The sequence below is a fragment of the Phyllostomus discolor genome, chromosome 7 (assembly GCF_004126475.2).
Source record: "Phyllostomus discolor isolate MPI-MPIP mPhyDis1 chromosome 7, mPhyDis1.pri.v3, whole genome shotgun sequence".
In the NCBI taxonomy this organism is placed as follows: domain Eukaryota; kingdom Metazoa; phylum Chordata; class Mammalia; order Chiroptera; family Phyllostomidae; genus Phyllostomus; species Phyllostomus discolor.
Window position 1 is genome coordinate 9,930,681 of NC_040909.2, and position 22,013 is coordinate 9,952,693.

General features: G+C 50.9%; 1 protein-coding gene across 1 annotated transcript in view; it reads right to left on the bottom strand.

Moving 5' to 3' along the window:
- Window positions 1-22,013, bottom strand: part of LOC114502090 (myosin VIIA and Rab interacting protein) — a 204,845-nt gene that overhangs the window by 22,043 nt on the left and 160,789 nt on the right. Inside the window, exon 11 of the mRNA XM_028518928.2 lies at window positions 12,601-12,843. Coding sequence (XP_028374729.1) covers window positions 12,601-12,843 — 243 coding nt within the window. The remainder of the gene's footprint in view (window positions 1-12,600; window positions 12,844-22,013) is intronic.

A 22,013-nucleotide genomic window follows, 5' to 3' on the forward strand; every position in this document is an offset into this window, starting at 1 on the left:
GGCAAAGGGCCTCCTGACCATTGGGGGCCTCAGCAGCTATGAAGCCTTGGGCCCACCGTTTTCTTGGGGCTCATAAAAACACTTTAATTTCTTCTAAATTTGGAAGAAAACAATGAACTCTTAGGTCCAGGAACAAGTTTTAATACACAATATTAATTTATTAATCACGATACCCACACGGTCGTAAAATACGATTTTAGATGTTTTTAATGGTGGGGAGGGGCCCAAGGAAACACATGTTCTGGGGCCCAGAAAAGGCATAAATTAGTCCCAATCTTGTTAAAAAGGCATCAGTTTGGGGCCCAGCTCCTGGGGTGGACCTGGGCAGCAGCGGCCTCGTGGGCCCTGTCCCCCAGGGCTACCGATGTCCCCCTGGATGTCAGTGAGGGCCCTGGGCAGGCCCCTGTGGGAATGCTGTTCATGTTCATGACCATGAGAGAGGACCTTCCCCTAGACCTCCCCAGACAATGGAGGAAATGACAGGGGGGATGGGGTGTCTGATCTTGTGGTTTCCTACCAGGGACTGAGGCTCGTGTGACCTCCTCGTTTGCACACGGCAGACTGTGAGCCTTGGGAAATTCAGGTCACATTGTCTGTGTGACTCCGGGAAAATAACTTAACCTCTCTGAGCCTCAGCTGTGAAAGGGAGATAGGAACATCATGTAGCTCAAGGAGTGTTTGAGACGACCAGACTGGACAGCATGTGTCACGTGTCTACGTAATGTCTCGGTCCCGAGCTGTCGCCTCCTCCCCCCAGACCCCCCCCACCCCACCGACTCCAGGTGGGGCCCTCACCGGTGAGCGCCTGGTGGCTCAGACCCCTTTCACCACCCACCGTACTCTTGGGACAGCTTCACGCCCCAACTACTTGGGGGTTTGCAGGATGCGTTTTCCCGTGCTTCGGCGAAACAGTTCAACTTGCTGGTCTCTGTTTCCCAGTTTTCTCCTCTTGCCACGTAAGAATATTTTAAAGAGGAAAGAGCCCCTGTGCTCTAACCTTGGCTACCGCCACCCCACTTTCCCCAAGAAGGGGTTTCAGTTCCACAAAAGGAGAACCTAGCATCAGGATACGGAATGGTCTGCGCGAAGACACAACAGTAAACCACCTGCCGCTGACACTGAGAAAGTCACACACACACATGCACACACATGCACACACGCAGGGTCCCCCGCTCCCCTTTTACTGGGAGCAGGCTGAACTGTGAGTGAGAACGCGCAATAGCGACAGAGCTTGCCATTGCCTGGCTGGGAAACGGAACAAACGTGGCCCTCGCACATTATCTACTACTTCCCCTCGTCATTAACTTAAGTCTTCAGGAAGCATCTAGTCTCTGCCCAACTCCAAACCTCAGGTTCTCTGCACCTGAGTTGCTCTGCCTGTCACGGGAGGGTCAGGGTCAGGGTCAGGGTCAGGGCTGGGAGAATCAGAGGAAGAGAAAAGCACAGAAAGCCATTCCTGCAGCTTGAATCGGAGGCCCCCGGCGTCCCAGGTGGGGTGGCTGTGGTTGGAAGGAAAGGATGAGAGGCCACCGCCAGTTCTTGGAGGGACTGAGGATGCGGGGGCTGGAGAGGGAAGCGGGGGGGCGAGGGGGGGGAATGTGGGGGGAGGTGGCAGGTGCTGGCTGCTGGGCTTCCCAGCTGAGTAACTTGGAAGACACTGACCCGTTCAAGGAGACTTAAACGCCAGGAGGGAAAGAAAGATGTTCATTAGGCTTCTGAAATAAAGAAAAATGTAATACTTCAAAGCTCCTTTCTCACAGCCCAAGAGACTCTTTACCAAATGTCAAAATAGAATAGCCTCAAATCATTTGTTTAGTCTCTCTTGAATGTATTATTTTTTAAAAGATTTTATTTATTTATTTTTAGAGAGAGGGGAAGGGAGGGAGAAAGAGAGGGAGAGAAACATCAATGTGTGGTTGCCTCTCGCATGCCCCCCACTGGGGACCTGGCTCTCAACCCAGGCATGTGCCCTGATTGGGAATTGAACCAGCGACCCTTTGGTCCACAGGCCGGCACTCAATCCACTGAGTCACACCAGCCAGGGCTGAACCCATTATTTTTTGATGTCAAGATTCCTGAGTGGGTTTGGGGGTGGAGCACAACCTTCACAGTTGGCTGTAGTAAAAATGAGAAAAGGTGGGCCCCCCCAGTCTCTTCATTTCAGCCTGGGGCTAGATGAATGACCTTGACAGGCTGACAGGGAGGGGCGGACATTCCTAGTAACAGAAAGATCTTTAACATGTTGAGCCCCGGCCAGTGTGGCTCAGTTAGCTGGGCATTGTCCCACAAACCAAAAGGTTGCCGGTTCGATTCCTGGTCAGGGCACATGCCTGGGTTGCAGGTTCGGTCCCCAGCTGGGGCACCTACAGAAGGCACCCAATTAATATTTCACTCCCTCTTGTTTTCCCTCCTTTCCCCTCTCTCTAAAGTCAAAATTAGAAATAAGTAAATAAGTTAAAAAGAACTTTAACAACACCAAGGGTTGGCTCTCCTGGAGGAATTCCAGGCAGGGTGGAAAAGGATTTGAGCGGTTCCGGTTGCATAAAACACAAAGTGGGGCCACAGCTTCTCCCCTGCAGAACGCTGCTCCTGGGAGATCCTTTCAGGGGGTGAGCAGGGACAGGAGGGAGCCAGCTCAGCGCTCCTGTGGCTCCGTCCTGTACTGAGAGAGACTCTAGGCTGCTCGGAACTTCCTCCAACCCTCACACCGACCGGACCTGGCCGAGGGGTTAACCCGCTCTTTGGGAGAGGAAGGAACCGTGGCTCACGGAAGCAGACACACGGCTGGGGTCTGAGCCCAGGGGCTTTGGTCTCCAAAGTGCACGCTCCTTTCCAGGGGTCATATCACCACTTCCCCCTACGTGCCTAACTCCCGGGACCCAGTGGACTGTGGAAAGGGATGATGGAATGGGATTGAAGAGAGTAGTCAGATCAGAGAACAACAGATCAGCGAGAGAAAGGTCTACTACAGGGAGCCCTCAGGGGGCACAGACATCGGTCAGAACGAGGTTGTTGATACGACACACCAAGGACCAAGCCACTCAATAGAGCTGGGGACCTGCCGAGGGACGAGCCCCGCTTAGGAACCTCACCGAGCCCACCTGGGCAGGGGCCGCAAGCACAACCAGAGTGAGGTAGATGGGGGTCTCTAAGAGCTCCGAGCTCGGTGGGACCCCATCCCCAGGCAGCTGCCCACAACTCTTCTGCCCCAGGTTGCAGATGCGGTCTCGGCTCCAGGTGACGCTTCTATCCAACTACCACAGCAAGCAAGGAAATCCATCCAAAGACCCTCATTTCATGTATTTTTTTTTCCTTTTCAAAGGTAAGAAAAGAAACTCCATATGTCCTCCTAAAGAGCTGACAGAAATCTGCTGGAGAAACTCGGTGAAAACCTGTCTGGGTGCTCAGGAGACAGAAGGCGAGCCGGCGGTGCCTCCACACCCCGTCAACATACACACATCCGCAGACAGACACAGGTCCCCGAGGAGGAGGAGGAGGAGGAGGAGCGGCTCCACGCAGGGGCGAGGCACGGGCAGTGGAGAGAAATCGGGGCGCAGACCCAATAAATTAGCACATGCGATAACCTGAAACGGAGCACAGCCGGGCTTAGACGACGGACCTCTAGGGGTGGTTTCTTAACGCGCTTAGGTTTTGATGGGCCAGTGGTCTATGAAAGAAATGAGATTTTTAAAAACGGCGATTGTAGAAATGGATTTTTAAAGGCATGCTGTTTGCTGTTTAGTCCCTGAATTAAACCCACCGGTCTGTGCGTCTTCCGGAGTCATTTTCCTGCTGTCCCTGGGTGGAGTCCTCATTGCTTCACATGGGTCCCCTGCCCAAGGCCACCAGGGACCTGGGGAGGGGGAGGGAGGAGGGGCATGCTGGGGCCGTGACCTCTGCCCGAGCCTTCCCCGGCAGGTGTAGAGCAGGCAGGACTTCCCTTCCTGCCGGAGGAGGCGTTGTGGTCCTCCCTATTTTTTGCTTTTGTATGTTGGCTATTCCTCGGGGGAGAAATGGTCCCTGATCCGTACTAGAAACCAGGGCCCACACTTGGCTCTGAAGTCCGACGACACAGGAAACCAGCTTCCCCGCTGACTGGGGAAGGAGGAGGTGGCACGTGGCAGCCAGGGGGACTGGCAAGGTCCCCCTCGTCACTGCTCTGCGGAAACCTCCCCAGGTGCTGCATTCTTTGTGTGGCCCGAGTGGCCCACGTGGCCCGGCCTCCCTGGCCCCTGCCCTCTCTCTCTGCCCCACCATGCTCCCCTTGGCCGCCCTGCTGCAGCAAGCCGCCCTGGATCTTCAGCCTGTTCCCCGGAGCCGTCAAGGTCATTTTCACCTTCAGGCCTTGCACGTGCTCCTCTGCCTGATGCGCTCGGCCCTCAGATTTTTGCAAGAAGGAAAAACTTCTTGTCCTTCAGGTCTCGGTCTGAAGGACACTTGGTCAGAAAGGGCCAGGCCCTCCGGGACTCGGCCTCCTCCCAGCCCGCGTCCATCACTGTCCTGCTTAGCCTTCTCCTTAGCGCTTGTCGCCACCTGACATCTTCCCTGGACGTGGGTACACGTTGTCCTCCATCTCCTCCAACAGACGGTGAGTTCCGAGAGAGCAGGGAACGTCCCTCTCCTATTCCGACAGGACTGCAGCTCTTGGTTCCACCGTTACCTGTTGCCTGAGTGCTGCGTGGGCAGGGATTCAAACTCCCCAGGGAAGTGGGGCGGGTCCTTTGTCACTGTGTCCTGGTCATGTTGCTGGGCCCGTGGACCAGGAAGATCCATTCGCTCCTTCGCTGGAGTGAACATCAAGGGCTTACCCGCTCGCCAAAGGAACCAGAGGTGAGTGGTGGGCAGAAATCATAAGATAAACAGTGAGTCTGATTTTTATATGTTCTGGACTATGTCCTGGACTATTTCATTGCATCTATCATCAATATCCATAAATTCAATGATCGCACCTTTAAAATGTAATGCACTGTCTTAACAGACAGGCCCTCTTCCTTCCCCTTTTATTTTTTCTAAACATTTCTAAATTATTTTTGATTTTATCCTATCAGATGATTTAAAAAATCCTTTTGGAAAATTAAAATATATCTGGTTTGGCTTGGCTTTTGATTTGAATTCCACTAAACGTCTACCTTAATTTGGGAAGAATCCATCTTTCCACTATCTTTGCCACTAGCAAACTGCTAGATTTCTTGGAGATTGGCAGTTCTCTTGTTAAGTTTTAATTTCACATTCTTTGCTGCTGTCAGGGATGGAATGAGTTTCTATTTTATCCCTCCACCTCCCCCAGTCTGGCTTGAGATTCATCTGCATATTCAGTTGGTGGCAAATTAATGGCTAAACTAGAAAGTCCTGGCGTGGGGTCCAGCGTAAATCCCAGGACCACTTGAGCTGTGCTGTGCAATTATGCTGAATGATGTGGGTCTATGAGCAGACCTGCTACTAGCAGACCTTTTCTTCGAATAGAATGGATTTTTATTTTGCCTCTATTTTGCAAGGCTTCGGAACTCCCTGACGGATGCGCTCTCTCTCAGGTAAACATTTGTGAGCTCTGACTCTCCCCAGGGCCGCATCGCTGCCTGGGGACCCTTCCGATCCCTCCACGTTACTCTCTCCCCCATTCTGTGCGACAGCTATTTCAAACCCTCTCTCCCCGATCCCACCATCCCCTCACGTTCTGAAGACAAACCTGCCTTCTAGTCTGAGAGCTAGAGAGAGGGGGGAAGGGCGTGGAACACGAAAGAAAACCTCTTCAACCTCCTGACATCACCTTTTCCCACATACAAGTACGTACGTGGACCGATCTGTCTTTGCTATTCCAATGACCAGGTCCCACCCGTTTTCTGGGCCCCGCCCCCTCCACTTCCTCAAGGGTCCCTTATTGTTGGACAGTGAGGCTGTTCTGGTCTTTTCCTGTAATATGAATACAACGTGTAATGAACTGCATTGTGGTGCCCATGGTTGCTTGTCCATGGCCACCGCTTGGGACAAGTGAGTGAACCTATGGTTGCCGGACCACAGGCTGTGCCCCCGTCGACGGCTTCGAGTCGCCAAGCTGGCTGTTCGGGAGTGGCCTGTTTAGCTTCCACATGGTTGTGAAAATTCCAGCTTTCCTCTTGTTACCAACTTCTGGTTTCATACCGCAGCGGTAGGAAAAGATATGTGGTGTGATGTCAACTTCTTCCACGTGTTAAGGCCTGTCCCGTGGCGTAGCACAGGACCCATCTCGGAGAACGTTTTGTGTGTGTTGCAGAAGAGGGCATCAATGTATCCTGTCAATGTATCCTGCTGCTGTCGCATGGCATGGAGTGCCCTGTACGTGTCGGTGAGGGTCATCTGCCGCACAGGGTAAGCCCAACGTGTCCTTAGTGCTTTTCCGTCTGGATGAGCTGTTGAAAGTACTGAAGTCCCCTACTATTACTGTAGTGTTCTCCAGTTCTCCCTTCAGACCTGTTAGCGTTTGCCTAAAATATTTAGGTGCTCTGATGTTCGATGTATAGATTTATGACTGTTACAGCCTCTTGAGGAATGACCCCTTTATCATTACATAATCACCTTTTTGGTCAGCTTCTGAGTTAAAGCCTGTTTTGTCTGACACAAGTAGGGCCACCATGCTCTCTGTTAATTTTACTTGCAGGGCATATCTATTTCCATCCCTTCGCTTTGGGTCTACGTGTGCCCTTAAAGCTGAAACAAACCTCTCCTTGTAGACACACAGCTGGGTCTTCTTCTTCTTTTGTAAAACTTTTATTTACTTATTTATATTTTTTTAGAGAGAAAGGAAGGGAGGGAGAAAGAGAGGAAGTGGAACATTGATGCAAGAGAAAAACATCAATTGACTGCCTCCCACACGTGTCCCAACCGGGGATCGAACCTGTAACCGAGGCATGTGCCCTGACCAGGAATTGAATCGGTGACCCTTCGCTTTGCAGGATGGTGCCCAACCGACTGAGCCGCACCAGTCAGGGCTGCTTCTTCTTTTTAAATCTATTCAGCTACTCTGTATCTTTTGATTGGAGAATTTAATCCACTTATATTTAGAGTGATTATTTACAGACAGGACTTTATAATGCCATCTTTTCATTGTTTTTCTGGCTATTTTGTTGTTCTCTTATTCTTTTCTTCCTCTCGTGTGGTCTTTGCAAATTGACAACTTTCCATTTTCCCATCATCCATGGTGTGCCAGAACTTCTCCACTGGACTCCTGGACTTCCACAAAGGCTCTCTTGGCCATGGGTAAATTGTGCTGTTTCGTGTTCTCTAGGGGCTCCCAGGCCATGGCCAAGAGGGGCTGGGGTCAGTTCTCAGGCCACTCCAGGGTCCAAAGCCATGTCCGAGGTCTGTACACCTGCTACCTGACGCATGGCGGGGGGTAGCGAGACTCCTCCAGGGAGTGTACATGTGTAAGTTGTTGTCATTCTTTACACTTTCACGGAGAGGAGGGTCACCACAGTCACCGAATACCTAAGGAGGTCTGCAACCCTCAGAAAGCTAACAGCTACGGCTGTTGAGTTTTTATCTTTTTTTTATCAGAAATGGTTGCTTAACTTTATCAGCTGCTGTTTGGAATTAATTCTTCATTCAACATTTATGAATTTCCTACTTTATGTCCAATACCAATTTAGGAATTTAACAACATGACCATGTTTCCCCCCTTTCATTTGTAAATACAATGGAAAATATTCATGTTTCTAAAAATGGACATTATTACCTTCCTAGACTAAATCCTACCTGGCCATTGTAAATTATTATTTTATTATGTAGTTGGGAACAGTTTGCTAGCACATTAAGAATATTTGAATGTTTATTAACCAGGGAACGAATATGTAAATTTGTGGTGGTGTGTGCATTCTGGGTCAGATTCAGGCCAAGGTTTTAAATAAATAAAGTAAACTTGAATGCTTTCAATTTTTTAAATGCTAAAGAACAGGTTAAATAGTATGGGAGTGATTAGTACCATAAACATTTGGTGGATTTTACCGGCTGAGCTGCTGAGTCTAGCCTCTTTCTGAGGAATAATTCTTTAACTACTTTGCCCGTTTCTTCCACGGTCTGTTTAGGTTTTATAACACTTCCAGAGCCAGGCTTGCTCCTTTACTTCTTCGGAAACAGTATTTAAAATATTATTACCAGTATCAAATTACTCACCTATAATTAGAAAAATCTTAAAGCTCACATAGTTCTTATTTTTCAAACATACGCACATACTATTTTAATTCACAAAATACATATTTATGTAAAAGCATTTGCATTCATGACTCTTTGTCATGTATTTATTTGATCAATAGTAAAATGTTATGATGTTCAAGATGTTTTTTGATATTTACAATGAGGTCTCATTCAGGAAAAACTCTTTAGGGTTTCGCTGTATTGCTTTGAGACGGATATTCTTCATCAGAATTATCTATTTTATTGAGAGTTTTTAAAGTGTAATATGTGTTAAATTTTTCCAAGGACCATTTTGCCATCCTTTGAGATTGTGACGTGCTTTTAAAAAATAGTATATACCAAACAAAGCTTCCTGCTATTAACTTTATTTTTGCATTTTGAGAATAAGTATATTACTTATGGCTTGTGAGTCTCTTAATATTGCAAAATTTAGTTTGCTAGTATTTTATTTGGGATTTTGGTACATGTGTTTGCAGTTGAGACCTTCTTTCCTTCCTTCTTTCTTCCCTTCCTTCCTTCCTTCCTTCCTTCCTTCCTCTCTTTCATCTTTATATTCTCTCCACCCAGACTGGTTTTCAAGAGCACAGGCCTGCATATTCTGCAGACCTTCAGACACACAGTATCTTTTTTGTCTTCTCTCCCCTCTTACCTCCCGTGATCCCCTCTCCTTAGGGTGTCTCACTTTTGGGCTTTAGTGAGGTCAGAGCTCTAACCTGGAGCCTTGTTTTCTAGACCTTTCTCTTTACAGCCTTCTAGAGCTACTTTGCCTTGCTCTCTTCAAACCCCACTTGTCCGACATCCCACTCCACCGCTGTGGGTGACGCAACACCAGTTTCTCCTGACCCTTTGGTTAGTACCTGCAGTTTGCAGAGGCTTTCAGGAAGCTTTGCACTGGAGTTCCGGCCAGCCTTTCCCTGGTGCTCAGTTCATCTTTGGCCTAGAGAGGGGGATGCTCTGGGGCTGGAGCCCCAGTGATGCAGGAGAGAACCTGGAACCCCGTCTTCCCAGACCGGCAGGCCCTCCCCCGCCTCGCTGCACGCGGGACGCAGGTGTGGGAATGAGGGAAGCCAGTGACCACATGCAATGAGCCCCCCTCCCCCACCTGTTCCAGTGCTGTGCATAAGAGCTGCCGCTCCACGTGGATGGACAGCCAATGCTTCTCTTTGTCCTGGGCAACAACAGGTACATAGAGAGTTAGGAAAGAGATGTTAATTCTGCCATAGGCATGCGGCCTGTGGGACTCAGTGGAGTTCCTAAGATGCAAGTGAGGATCTGACACCACGTTCCCTTCAGCACCAACCGAAGATAAAGACACGCTTCAGAAACACAGAGCTACCTGGAGGGAAGACAGCGACGCCTCTCGTGGATGGTGAGTTACTTTACAAGGGTGGGACACACGTGGACATACTTGACTTTACGGGGACCCTGAGCTATCCACAAATGGCTGGTCACAAGCACAGGAAACTCCAGAAACCCAAGGCTCTGGGCTTGCTTGGACAACAGTCGGCAAACCTGTCTCCCTGACCGCCAACTAGGGCTGCGTCTCCACGCCACCCGGGGTCAGGGAACGGGGAGCAGCCGTGAGAAGAGGCCCGCAGACGTCCCTAAGTTCAGAGAAGTCTCAGTAACTGGGTGAGAATCGTTCCATGAAACTATAAACGTGAGAGGTGGCAGCTGGCCTGTGACTCCCTTGTGAAAATAGAGCACAGTGACTCACCTACTTGTGATCATCATTAGTAAACAGGGACGCTTGAAATAAAAATGCCTTCAGCACACTGGACGTACAAGCTCGCCCGCAATGCAAGCGTTTGCTAATTTGAGCCTTCCACAAACACGCCTGTTCCAAAAGCCGGACCTGGAGGACGTCGTTTGTCCTGTACACAGGGTCACCAGTGAGCCTCAGGTCAGGAAACAGAATCCTATTTAGTCGGTTACGCTGAGAAACCAGAAGGGACATCTCTGACCCAACCAACAATGAAGACCTGGCCCGGGTCCTAGGGATCAATGAAAAACAAGACAGATGTGGGCATGTCGAGATGCCGGGAACAAGTTCAGGGGCAGCGGGGCAGCTCTGGCTGCCAAGTGGGGAAACCACGGGAGAGGCCGAGAAGAGCGTGGAGGGACAGGGGAAGAGTTCGGAGTTGGGGTCCCATCGGCAGGCAAGGAAGGACACGAGTTAGCTAGTTCTAAGGAGGGCCAGTGAGCTGAGACATTGACCCAAGTCCACAGACAAAGCTTGTACATTGCACGGTTGCGTTTCAAACCCGGTCTGATCCTGAAGCCCATCTCTACGCCCTTTTAGTTCTAAATAATATTCCGTATGACCTGAATTCCTGTTTTCCTTCCATCAGAGTAGCCCAGGCCTGATGGAGAAAAAATAGATTAATTATCTTTTCTGTGTGCTCCATGGATTCTCACATCCAGCAAAGTGATACCTGGCTCCTATTGAATGCATGGATTCATGGGAGGCTGGGGGAAGTACTTAAACTTTGAGAAACCGACCCATTTGGGAGTTTGAATAAGAGCAACTCTCCTAATTTCTTACTCTGCAAGGCCACCTGGGGGGGGGGGATGGGGGGCTTGAGTACGTGCCCAGGACCTTGCGCCTGCGGTCCCTCCATTCCCTGTTCTCATCCTTCTGCCCAGGAGAACACAGCGCTGAACAGGTCGGAGGCTGTGCCTCCAGAGGGTGGGGCTGGAGGCGGAGGAGGGCTGGGAGTGCCCGACCCATGGGGCTGGCCCACCCCTGGCACAGCGTGAGCTCTGAGCCTTGGGAATACCCAGCCAGTAGGATGCTCAGCTGTTGTCAGAAACAACGGATATTCCCCAGTGACTGTTTGGCCCTCAGCTCCGGCAGACAAGTGTGACTGTAACGGGGCATCCCTTAAAGTCACAGAGAGGGTCAGAGCCCATGCCCAGAGAGGAAGCAACGGGGTGGAGGCCACGCCCCAGGGAGGAGCTGCCCGTGAAGGGCCGAGCTCTGCTCTCCCAGCCACAGACACGCCCGGGGAAAGACGTGTGTGCCACCCACTGGCAGAGGGCCCTGCTGGCTTATGAGTGGGGACTCGACGGCCCTGGGGGGTGGGGTGGGGATGCATGGAAGGCTGAGTCTGAGATGCTGGAGGACTCAGGGGCTCAGCCATGGAGGACTGTCCTCACTTCCCTCCGGGCCTGCTCTTGACCACCTGAGGTCATTCCAAGGCTGGCCTGGCTCCTCCCTAGAACCCCAACTTGGCCATGAAGCAGATGAAGAGGGCTCGTTCATGCATGCACGTGGGTCACCAGGAACTTGCTGGCTTACATGGCATCGTCTTACAACAAGAGCAAACTGATCCCAAGCACAAAGCAATCTAGCTATTTCCAGATAAGAGCTTATCTGGGTTCCAGAGGAGACAGCTTGTTGTAACGGAAGGAGCCGATGGTTTGGGACCACGTGGCTTGGCGGGGCAGCCCTGGCTCTGAAACCCACGAGCGGTGGGTCTTGGGTAAGTTCCTTCCTGATTAAACTCGGTTGCCTCATTTGCAAAAGGGGCTATACCTCCATCAAAGAGGTTTTATGAAATGAACTGACCAATATGTGCAATGCACGAGACACGGATGAGACAATCGACCAGGGTCAGCTTCTCCCCTTCCCACTGGAGGCATCAGGGACACCCCCGCACCAAAGCGGCCCAGTGCAGCATGGGCGTGTTCGGAGAAGCTGTCGAGGGAACCCAGGCACGTGGTGGGGGCGGGCAGAGCACTGCCCGCAGGCGGGGAGACCAGGAGCCCTCTCTCCAAGCGGTGGGGTCTCTCTTCTGCGGCCTTCCAACATTGTCACTTGGAACTCAGGGGCCGGTGAGTGGGGCGGGGAAAGTGGGAAGAGGGTGGGGCTGAGGCTCAGCGTCTGGGGCTTTGGGGGCCCTGGGAGTAGCAGTGTTTTGAAGCTGTTTACTACGCTGGGACTCCACACAAGGATTCCGAGGCCCAGACAAACAAACCCCAGTCTGGAAACCGCAGAGATCAATGGTCCAGGAGGCCGCCTGCACACACAGACTACCCGCTGAGGCTTCCTTGTTGATCAAAAGAGGGACGGCTCGATGTTCCCCATCCACAGGCAAAACTCCTCATGGGAGGGTGAGGGACCCTGCTCCTAGCCCACGAGGGAGGCCGTGGGCATGGGATTACAGACTGGGGACCAGAGGGCCGTGTTGATGCAGGGCAGTCACTAGGAGATGAGAAGTCTTGGAAGGCTTCCGTCAAACACAACGCTGGTCTCCTGATCAAATCACTCAGATCTAATCAGGAGGGCTCCCGCGGGCTCTCCCAAGTGTACGGGGGAGACCCTTTTAGGGAGAGCTCTGTGGGTCCCCCCATCTCCGTGCAAACACAGAACCTTTCCCGTAGCCCAGCTGCCGGGACCGAGCTGTCCGCAGGCAGGTTCGAGGCCCTTACCTTCATCAGCTCCTCCCGGATGCTCTGGCTGTTGTCCTCAGAGGACAGACTTTCCTTCCGGTTCTCCGACTCCGTCTTGGACTCGGACTCCTGATCCTCCCCCGAGGAGGTCTCCTTCTCGCTCATGTTCATTGCCAGCTCGAACAGCTTGTTCCTCAGTTTATCCTCCTCGGTGGCGTCTGCACTGGTCCGGGGGTGCTGGGTCTCGACGGTGAGGTCGCTCTCTGATACGTCACCTGACACCTGAAAGAAAACGGGGAATTGTGAGCCGCGGACGCCTCTGCCACAGGCGCGTGGCTTGCTGTCCCCCGTAACACCCAGTGAAGCAGCGACCAGGAAGGGAGCGGCGCTGTGACCTGGTCTGCGTCCTCTACGGAAGGGCGTTTGCTTTCTACTTCCATTTTCTCGAATACACGCATCCTAGCCCTTTGTGAAGGGGTTCGGGCCGATGGGCACCTGTGCTCAGAAACACCTCGGGATTCATCCGTGGTTTTCATTCACAAAACACGTACCAGGCACGCAGCCTGGGTGGCCCTGCGCTGGTGCTGATAAGGCCAGGCCGGACACCCTGGCCTGCCCTTAGGGAAGCAGCCGCGGTAACGCCTTCTCTACTGACTGTCGCTATGGTGACGGCAGAGACGGGGGTGGGGGGGTAGGAGGGGTGCTCTGATAGCCCACTGAAGGGCACTCGCTAGTGTGGGGGCAGGGAAGTCTTCCTTCTGGAAGGGATGTTGGAGTTGAGATTCAAAGTATAGCAGTTACCCAGCTGAGAGAGAGAGAGGGAAGAACAGGACGCTAGGGCCAAGATTTTGAGATGGAGCAAGGCCCTCGCACACTCGCGAGGAGTACTGTGTGATATTGCCATGATAATGTCATAGTGTAGTAATCACATTGATGGTTCCTGCTGCCCACTTGGTGGGCATCCCCTCAGCTCCTTCTGTGAGTAAACCCCTGACCAGGCCTGGGGAACTCCAGGAGGACACGGAGGCTCTGCCCCTCACTTTATTCTTGACCTTGACTTGGACGGATGTCTGGAATGTTAAGATAACCCTCCGCACACTATCAGGGCTCTTAGACCCAATTTTAATTTTTTCAGTTTCCTCTTTGAGTTGTTCAATCTCTTTATAAGGCTTGATATTTCATGGCTTTTATTCTTTTGTGAAGGGCTTCCAGAGAAGGAGAAAATTGACTTACATTTTAAGCAAAATATAACTCATTCTATTTTGCATTTACTGTATGGGTACATTGAGACCTTTTCAAAATCGAGGGTACACGATGGGATCTTTGTGATCTTATTTTTCCTATCATTTGAAATATTTTGTACTGCATCATCTCAGGAAATATCTTTCATTATTACTCATCAGTTATTCCCAATTACGCTGAAAGAGACTCAGACAATATCACAAGGAGAATAGAATTGCCCAGAAGGATGACTCAGTGGCGAAATCAATCATCACCATTTTGCGTTCGCTTTTAGCTCATTGCATACAGTTGAGAATTCAAAACTTTCACAATGGCAAAGAGAAGAAACCGACAGAGGACAACACTTTGCAATTATTCGGTGACTCAGGAGATGAATTCGAGGCGGAGCACAGCCCTCCGGACTCCCACGATGGTGGCCAAGTTGATTATAGATGCAAAATCCCAGGCTGAGAGCCTTCCGATGATCATGTCCAAGGTGACTATCTTAAACTTGAGCATCAATGAATACACGATGTATGAATGAGGACAGACATACGGTGTTTTCATCTAGTTAGTCATTCAACGGGAAGGGCTTTATCCCACACGTTTTGCAACCAGAATCTGGACCATCCCATTTTGCTAAAACCATGTGTGATAGTCTTTCATTCTTAATGATATTTGTGCATCTAATTGACTGGACACAGTTTATAATCGAGCAAATGCGAAGGGCAGCGGACGACATAAAGGTGATTAGAAGGACATAGGTCGTAGAAATGAAAAACAGTCACTGGACTGATCAGCGAAACAAGGTCCACTGGCCGTGACTGCTTTTTCTGGTCCTGTCCGAGGAGGAGGAATCCTTTTCTGGGGACGTGGGGAAGCTTCCTGGGAAGAACGGCCTCTGAGCGGGTTCTTGGAAGATGAGGACGATTTGAGTACAGAGACGTGAGGTCAGGCGTTCTTAGCGAGGAAGCCGCAGGGCCCGCCACACACCCAGGACAGGCGAGCCTGCCTGGCACAGTCAGAAGGGAAAGGCCTGGAAGGGGAGCGAGTGGGGAGCTTGGGAGTCGGGAGGACACGGGCCTGGAGCCGACCGCGGAGGGCTGCACACCAGCCGAAGGAACCGAGCTTTTCCCAGCGAAGAACGTGGCTGCTCCTGGTGCGCTGTGCACGGGATCAGCCCGGGAGGCAGCAACGGGCTGCCGACTAACTCCTGCTAGCCTCCTCTTCCCATCTCACTCGGCAGATTTAACACGCCCGACAGTCAATTCGTCTTAACTCAGCTTCGCTTCGCTTTGGCTTTAGCCTCTTTTTTTTTTTTATCATATAAGAACTTACGAAGGATTCGTCAATGGTGATTCAGTCCATATCCAGCAAACTTGCATGGAGGGCCTACTACGTGCTGGGCCCTGAGATGGGCACTGAAGCTGGAGAGCGAGAGGGATGAGGTCCCTGCTCTGCTGGGGGTCACAGTCTGATGGAGGGAGGAACACCCGGCCGGGCGATCGCTCTATGCTGGGGTTCAGCACATACACAGGGAGCGTGTAATGGGGCTTCGAGGGTCTCACGAGGCCCTCCCCCCACCCAGTTGGTTGAAGGGGATGTCATCGGGGAAGTGGAATTGCACAGGTGATACCCGAGCAGAACCTTAAGGAGAGGAATCCTAAAACCTGTAAGGACAGCCCTCATGTTTTATTGGAGCTGAGCATTGTGTTACTGCTGAGTGGTGGCCCAGAGTTCCGTGAGGACCTGCAATCGCACGCCCAGGGCCCCGGTGTTGGGAACCGCCCTGACTGGTATCAGAAGCTGAAACCCCCGCCTAGGCTAAGGCTAAGGGAACGCCCTTGGAACCGTAAGCCAGCAAGGAGACAAAAGCTTATCTCCCTGGCAGGAATGCTGCTTCTGCTGCTTTATTCATAACTGAACCCCCAAAACCTTGGTCGGTTAGCCAAAGACGGGTAAGATTCCCAAAGGGGGGAACGACCTAAGACAGGCACAATCACTTTGGGAGGCCCCCCAAAAGAAGGACCTGGGGGGCTGCAGCAAAAGGGGGTGATGGACCCTCGCTTCTTGGCTTTGACATAGCCTGAGTTCTCATCGTCTGGGAGAAAATCTCCTTATCTCTCGGCTGCCTTAGTTCCCTTGCTCCACCTAAGCCTGAAACAATGACAGGGTGGTGCCCCCCTGTGCTGAAAAGGGCGGATTCCCCGGGTGATCAGGCCTAAGAAAGAACATGTAAATTACTGTGAAACCTTCTTTGTTTAGGATGCTCTCAGTTGAATGAGAGGGGTCCAAGGAGGAAGTTAGTTTGTTCCTCAAAGTCTTACAGCTCTTTGACCCCGACTCAAAATAGACCTGCAGAGTTCCTTGTTTTCTATGGTTCCTTACTTCCCCCTGATGAGTACTGTACTTTACCTGAATTATTATGCAAAATGAGCCCGATAAAAGCAGGTATGGACGGTAAATTGGCGCGCTCCCCACTGGGGGGGGTGGCCATTTCATCCCTACTTCCCCACAGAAACTAGTTTGTCTCTGTGCGTGTTTTTTTTCTCGCGTGTTATCGTCGAGCCATCCACAGTGTTCCGTGGTCACTGCTGGCCGGGGACCCACGCATCACCCCGGCACCCGGGAGGTGTAGTGCCGTGAACGCGGAGGAAGCGTCGTCACCAGAAGCCACCAGAGCTGCAGAACTAACTTGGTGATATTCGGCCACGTAACAGTGACCGGGTAGATTAACAAGGACTTACATCTCCAAAGACACGTGAATGCAGTGAGTCCTCACCTGATGGTGTCAGTAGGTTCTTGGGAGCTGTGACTTTAAGTGACATGACGTGTAATGGGACCACTTTGGCCACAGGCCAGTGGACGGGAACAGAAGGGAAGTCCCTACGTCATACATCTGATCGCAGAAGCATCGCCAAAGAAAGACCCAGAGCAATTCTCATGCTAAACACTGAAATAAGTGGGAGTGATGCAGGCATGTAAGAAAGGCTAATGAAAACAAGTAAGATCATTGTATATTTTTTTAACCCACTTATTCTAGTTCAAGGTTGCCAGGGTCTGGAGCCTATCCTGGCAGCTCAGGGCACAAGGTGGGACCCACCCTGGACAGGATGCCTACCCACGGCAGACCCACTCACGGACACTCACACCCACTCAGGCTGGGACGAGGTACACACGCCAGTTCACCTCACATGCGTGTCTTTGGGATGTGGGGAAGATGGAGTCAGTCCCTGGAGAAAGCCAGGCAGACATGGGGAGGAGGGGACAGACTCCACGCAGGCAGTGGCCCCGGCAGGGAATGAATTGTTTAATATCCTCATCAAGGTTGCAGTGAAACAACATCGAACAAAGTGACGTTATTCAGAAGACCTGCTGTAGTGAGAACATTCTCCCGGCCTCAAACCCTGGTCCGGAACGCAAGAGAAATGCTCGTCATAAAACAAGTAAACTAAAACACAGCATCTGAGCCTGCTGCCGGGGCGGGGGTGGGCTCCTCAGGCTTCTGAAGATCGGCCCCACTTCCAACCCCCCTCAACGCCCCCCTGTTCTACAGCCACTTAGAAACCGTACCTCCCCCAACAAGTGCAACTGTGTGAAGGGAAGAACCAGCCGTGCAGCCATGCTACATCCTCGGAGGTAGGGGCATGAGATGTAAAGCCCGAGGGTGGAGACGATAAAAACCATGCAGAAGGAAACAGTCATTTTGTTGTTTCCTATCCCTTCACCGATTCCGTGTATGAGTGTGCAGCGAGGTTCTTAGCCATCTGTTCAGAGGCTCCTATAGCGAGACAGTGAGAGTAGGAATCCACTCCTCCCTTCAGCTAGTGGAGGGGAAATGACGCCACGGTGCCAGATACTGGCAAACAGAAGGTGGGGGAAAGCATTATCCTCATTCGACAATGACTACCAGACAATGGTGACACGCACCTACGGAAAAATACCGCAGAGCAGAAAAGCAAAAGTCAGCCTGAAGACATCACGCAAGTGTTACTAACCACCAGGATGCCATGTCTGTCAGCAGCTTTGCATTTTCGTTAGAAAGGGATAACACAGAGAGTCCGTGACGTGGGGAAAGTCAGGTACAGGGGGTCGTAAGCATGCAGACTGGAAGCCCACAGGATGAGGCGAAGTGGGGAGACTGGGGAGATGACCGAGGGAAGAGAGCGCGGCAGGATTAGAACCCGCAGCTGGAGAGAGGGGCAGCAGCGCCAACCATGGGAAAACAAGAGCGAGGCGGAGGACACGGTGGGGAAGGCCGAGGAATGGACAGAAGCGGGAAAACGGTGAGAGGCGATCACAGACGAGGAAGGCAGAGAATCCATATCAGCACACAAATGGCGGGTGTGACCCGGAGGAAGCAATGGCCACAATGACAGAGGAACACGCCCCCAAGGTGAGTAAGCACCCAAGTGTGCACACACCACGTGCCACAGCATGAAATGAACACACACCTACCGTCCTGGCAAGGATGCTTGCTTTCGAGAGAAACAACAAAGCAAATAGTTTTGGAAAGGAGAAACAAATGTCATATACAGGGTGAGGCGAAGTAGGTTTACCATTGTTCGCATAGAACATAATGCAATAATTGATAAATAATTACACAGGAATATAGTCTGTGTTTCGTGGAGTAACAACTGCGAACCTTCGTCTGCCCACCCCTGTCGAAAGGGAAGATAGATGAGGCTGTCTTCAGGTTTCAGCCCAGCACTGAGATGACCTGCTGCAGAGCGCTGGAGGGAAAGGGACTCTGACCAACACGTTTCATGCCACCTGCAGGCGCCGGGGCACTGGGGTTTGTTATCCAGGGGGACAGGACGGTGTGTTTGGCTCTCATGATGACAGCGTGCACAGAGACTCACACGTGAGGGGGGACCTGAGGTCGGGGAGCAAGGTCGAGGATGTGGGCAAGAACTCCCGTGCACAGCTGGCTGCATCTGCCCATCATGGCTGGCGGGGTGAGGGGGGCAGTGGGGAGCGACCAGCAGACACAGGCTGCTACATCGTGGGGGTGGCTCCCCAGACAGATGAGATGGACAGGAGGAGAACCACAGACGGATGGAGACAGCAGTGGCGAAGCACGGGGAATTAGGGAAATGAAGACAGGCGGATATGAAGGTGAGCTTCAGGAGGCAGGAGCTTGGAGGAGACTCAGATGTCTCAAGACATACATTAGTCCCAGATAGTAAATGCATTTGGAGCAATCCAATCAAAATGTAAAAAAATGTTTTGGTATTCGAAAGCAGGTTTTTAAAAATCATTTACAAGGGTAAAAGAACTGATCAAAGTCAAGACACTTTTAGAAAATGTCATGAACAAAAGCAACAGCAAAGGAAAAACCATCTGTCAGATATTAAAATACAGTACAAAATTCATGTACGTAACATAAAGTTGTATCTGTGCGTGAACGGGACTTCTGGTTGAATGGAGCAACAGAGAGAGTAAAACACCAGGCTTGGGGAAGTGAAAGAAGGTTAATGGGTATTAAAAGGGCCATCTGAAGCCAGCAGATAAAGGAGGAATTATTTAATAATGATTTGGTGAGAAATACTTAATCCAAAAAAATAAGATTAGATCTCACCCCTCGTATCATCCAGAAAAGTAAAATACAAAGGGACTAAAGGGCTAAATGTTAAATACAAAACTATGAAGTATTAGGAAAATATTCTGCCCTGGCTGGCGTAGCTCAGTGGATTGAGCGCGGGCTGTGAACCAAAGTGTCGCAGGTTCGATTCCCAGTCAGGGTACCTGCCTGGGTTGCAGGCCATGACCCCCAGCAACTGCACATTGATGTTTCTCTCTCTCTCTCTCTCTCTCTCTCTCTCTCTCTCTCCATTCCCTCTCTAAAAGTAAATAAATAAAATCTTAAAAAAAAGAAAATATTCTTATAACCTGGAGGATTTGAAGTTTTCTTAAACAAGGTACCAAATAAAAAAGGACAAAGGAAATATTGATGTAATATTGTTAAGAAAAATGATTATAAATTATGAGTAACAACATTTTTGCATGTGAATAGGCTTAAATAAAGTTAAGGCAGAAGTGATAAATGAGGGGAGAATATTGTCAATGTGTGACCATCAAAAAACTAAAATCTTTATAGGTTTGACCGATGGACATGAACTAAGGTGGGGGAATGACGGTGGGAGGGGGGTCCAGGGAGGAGGGGAATGAAGGGGAGAAAAAGGAAAAAGGGGAAAAATCCTGAAATCAACAATAAAACGACAAAATAAAACTAATGCATAAAAATCATAAGAAAAAGGCAAATGGCACAACACAATAATAGAAGGAGGGAAAGGTGCCTTTCACAGAAGAAAACATGCAAATGGCTTTAAATATAGAAAAAAGGCTCAACTTCAGCAGCAACTATGAAAGTGGTAACTAAAAAGAAATGTACTCTTTCCTCACGTAAGTTGGTAACAGTGTAACAGACTAACAGCACTGAGTACTGTGGACAGTAGGAGAAAACGCACTCAGACAGCACCACAGCCGTGCCAATCACGATGAGGTTTTGGGAGCTTGATTTGGCCAGTACTCACTAAAATGAAAGATCTTTGTACCCTTCCGGTCAGCAATTCTACTTCCTGTGCTTTTACCAAGGGACCTGCACAAGGACATTCCCTGCAGTAGTGTTTGCAACATCAACGTGGAAAAGCCTTCAACGCCCATCCTCACGGGCACTGCTGACTGCTGACTCCTCCCCACCACCCAGCGGGCGGTGGAGAGCCCAGGGGGTGAGCTGGGCACTGGGAGCAGCCTGCCCCGGGTGGGGAGAAGTCTTTCATCGCTAGCAGTGCTTAGAATTTTCTGTGCGTGATGCAGAGCGACACTAAAAAGACAGACTTTTGTTAGATGTGTTTGTTCAGAAATCCTGTCCAGGTGAGGGAGGACTGCACCCTCATTGCCTGCGCCCTGGGTGGACGGCTCCCACTCCCACCCTCTTCCTGGGGACCACGCGACGACACAATCTTCTGCAGGTGCCGAGCGTACCTTTGTGTGCGCTGACATCTCCATTGCTTCCTGTTCAGAGAAAGAGGCAGAAGAACGTGGAGAGAGAGATGCTGGTTTTGCTAAAACACAGGTACATTTACAGAACTGTACTTCTAAATGTATTGTGCGTGTATAAACGCACAAATACAACTGCTGTCACTTGGCGGGGGGGAGATGACAGAGATTTAGGGTTGTGGTCAACGGACACTATATCTGTGTTTTGAAATGTATGAAATGTATTGAAATTCACAATACATAGTAAATTAAATAGAAGGGAAGACCAGGCAGGAGGCCCGGGTTTTGAAGTCCCTGGAAATGCAACGCTGTCGCCACCTAGTGGGAAGAAGAGGACACTGCCAGGAAAGTGGACATAACACGGGTCCCGGCACCTTTGTCTGGGCCCCTGCCTCCTCCCTGCAGATGCCTTGCAGAGATTAACGCCAGAAGACAGCTTTCCAGCCACTTCAGCACACATAGGAAGCTTCAGACACCTAGTTATGGTGCATACATGGCATTTTATACCTGCAAGTGTGCAGACAACCCTCAAGAATATCCCGGAGGGAAGTTACTCAGTCTCCGGAAAATAGCCTGCACTTGAGCTCGATGATAATGACCCACAGCTGCACAGAACGTTATATTCCCACCCACTGTGCATCACAACGATCCCGGGGGCAGATCTGTAATGGCCTTGCTTTACAGAGGACAAAGTGAGAGCTTGGACCACATATAGGACTTTCTCTAGAAGGCACTATATTAGCAGGTCAGGCAGGCCTGATGCCGAACTCTGTGACCCTAAGGGCCTCTGTGTCCGCAGCTATCTTCACAGGGGTCCGGGGATCAGGAATCTGGCTGACACGTTCATAGACGGTCATTGTGGCAGATGCTGGCGATGTCCCCAGCTGTGTCCCCTAGATCTACATCGGTTTCCTGCCGCCGTGAGGGGCAGTTGCTGGCCCACTTACAGTTCCCTACTTCAGTCCCCATCTGTCTCTTCTTCCCTGTCTGAGGGGTTTCCCAGGCACCATCCAGGCAAACCTGGTACCCTGGGTGGGATGGCTCCCCACCAAGGGGAGGTGGGAGACCATGGTAGCTACTCCCTGTCTTCCAGAGTGACAGCTCTGAGTTCTGATCCATGGGGCTTCTCACAAGGTCCCTGGTGGGACGGAGCCCCTGGGCCTATACTGTGCCTTAACTGGCCTTTCTCCCTCCCCTGTGTCACTCATGGGCTTCCTGGGATCTCCTCC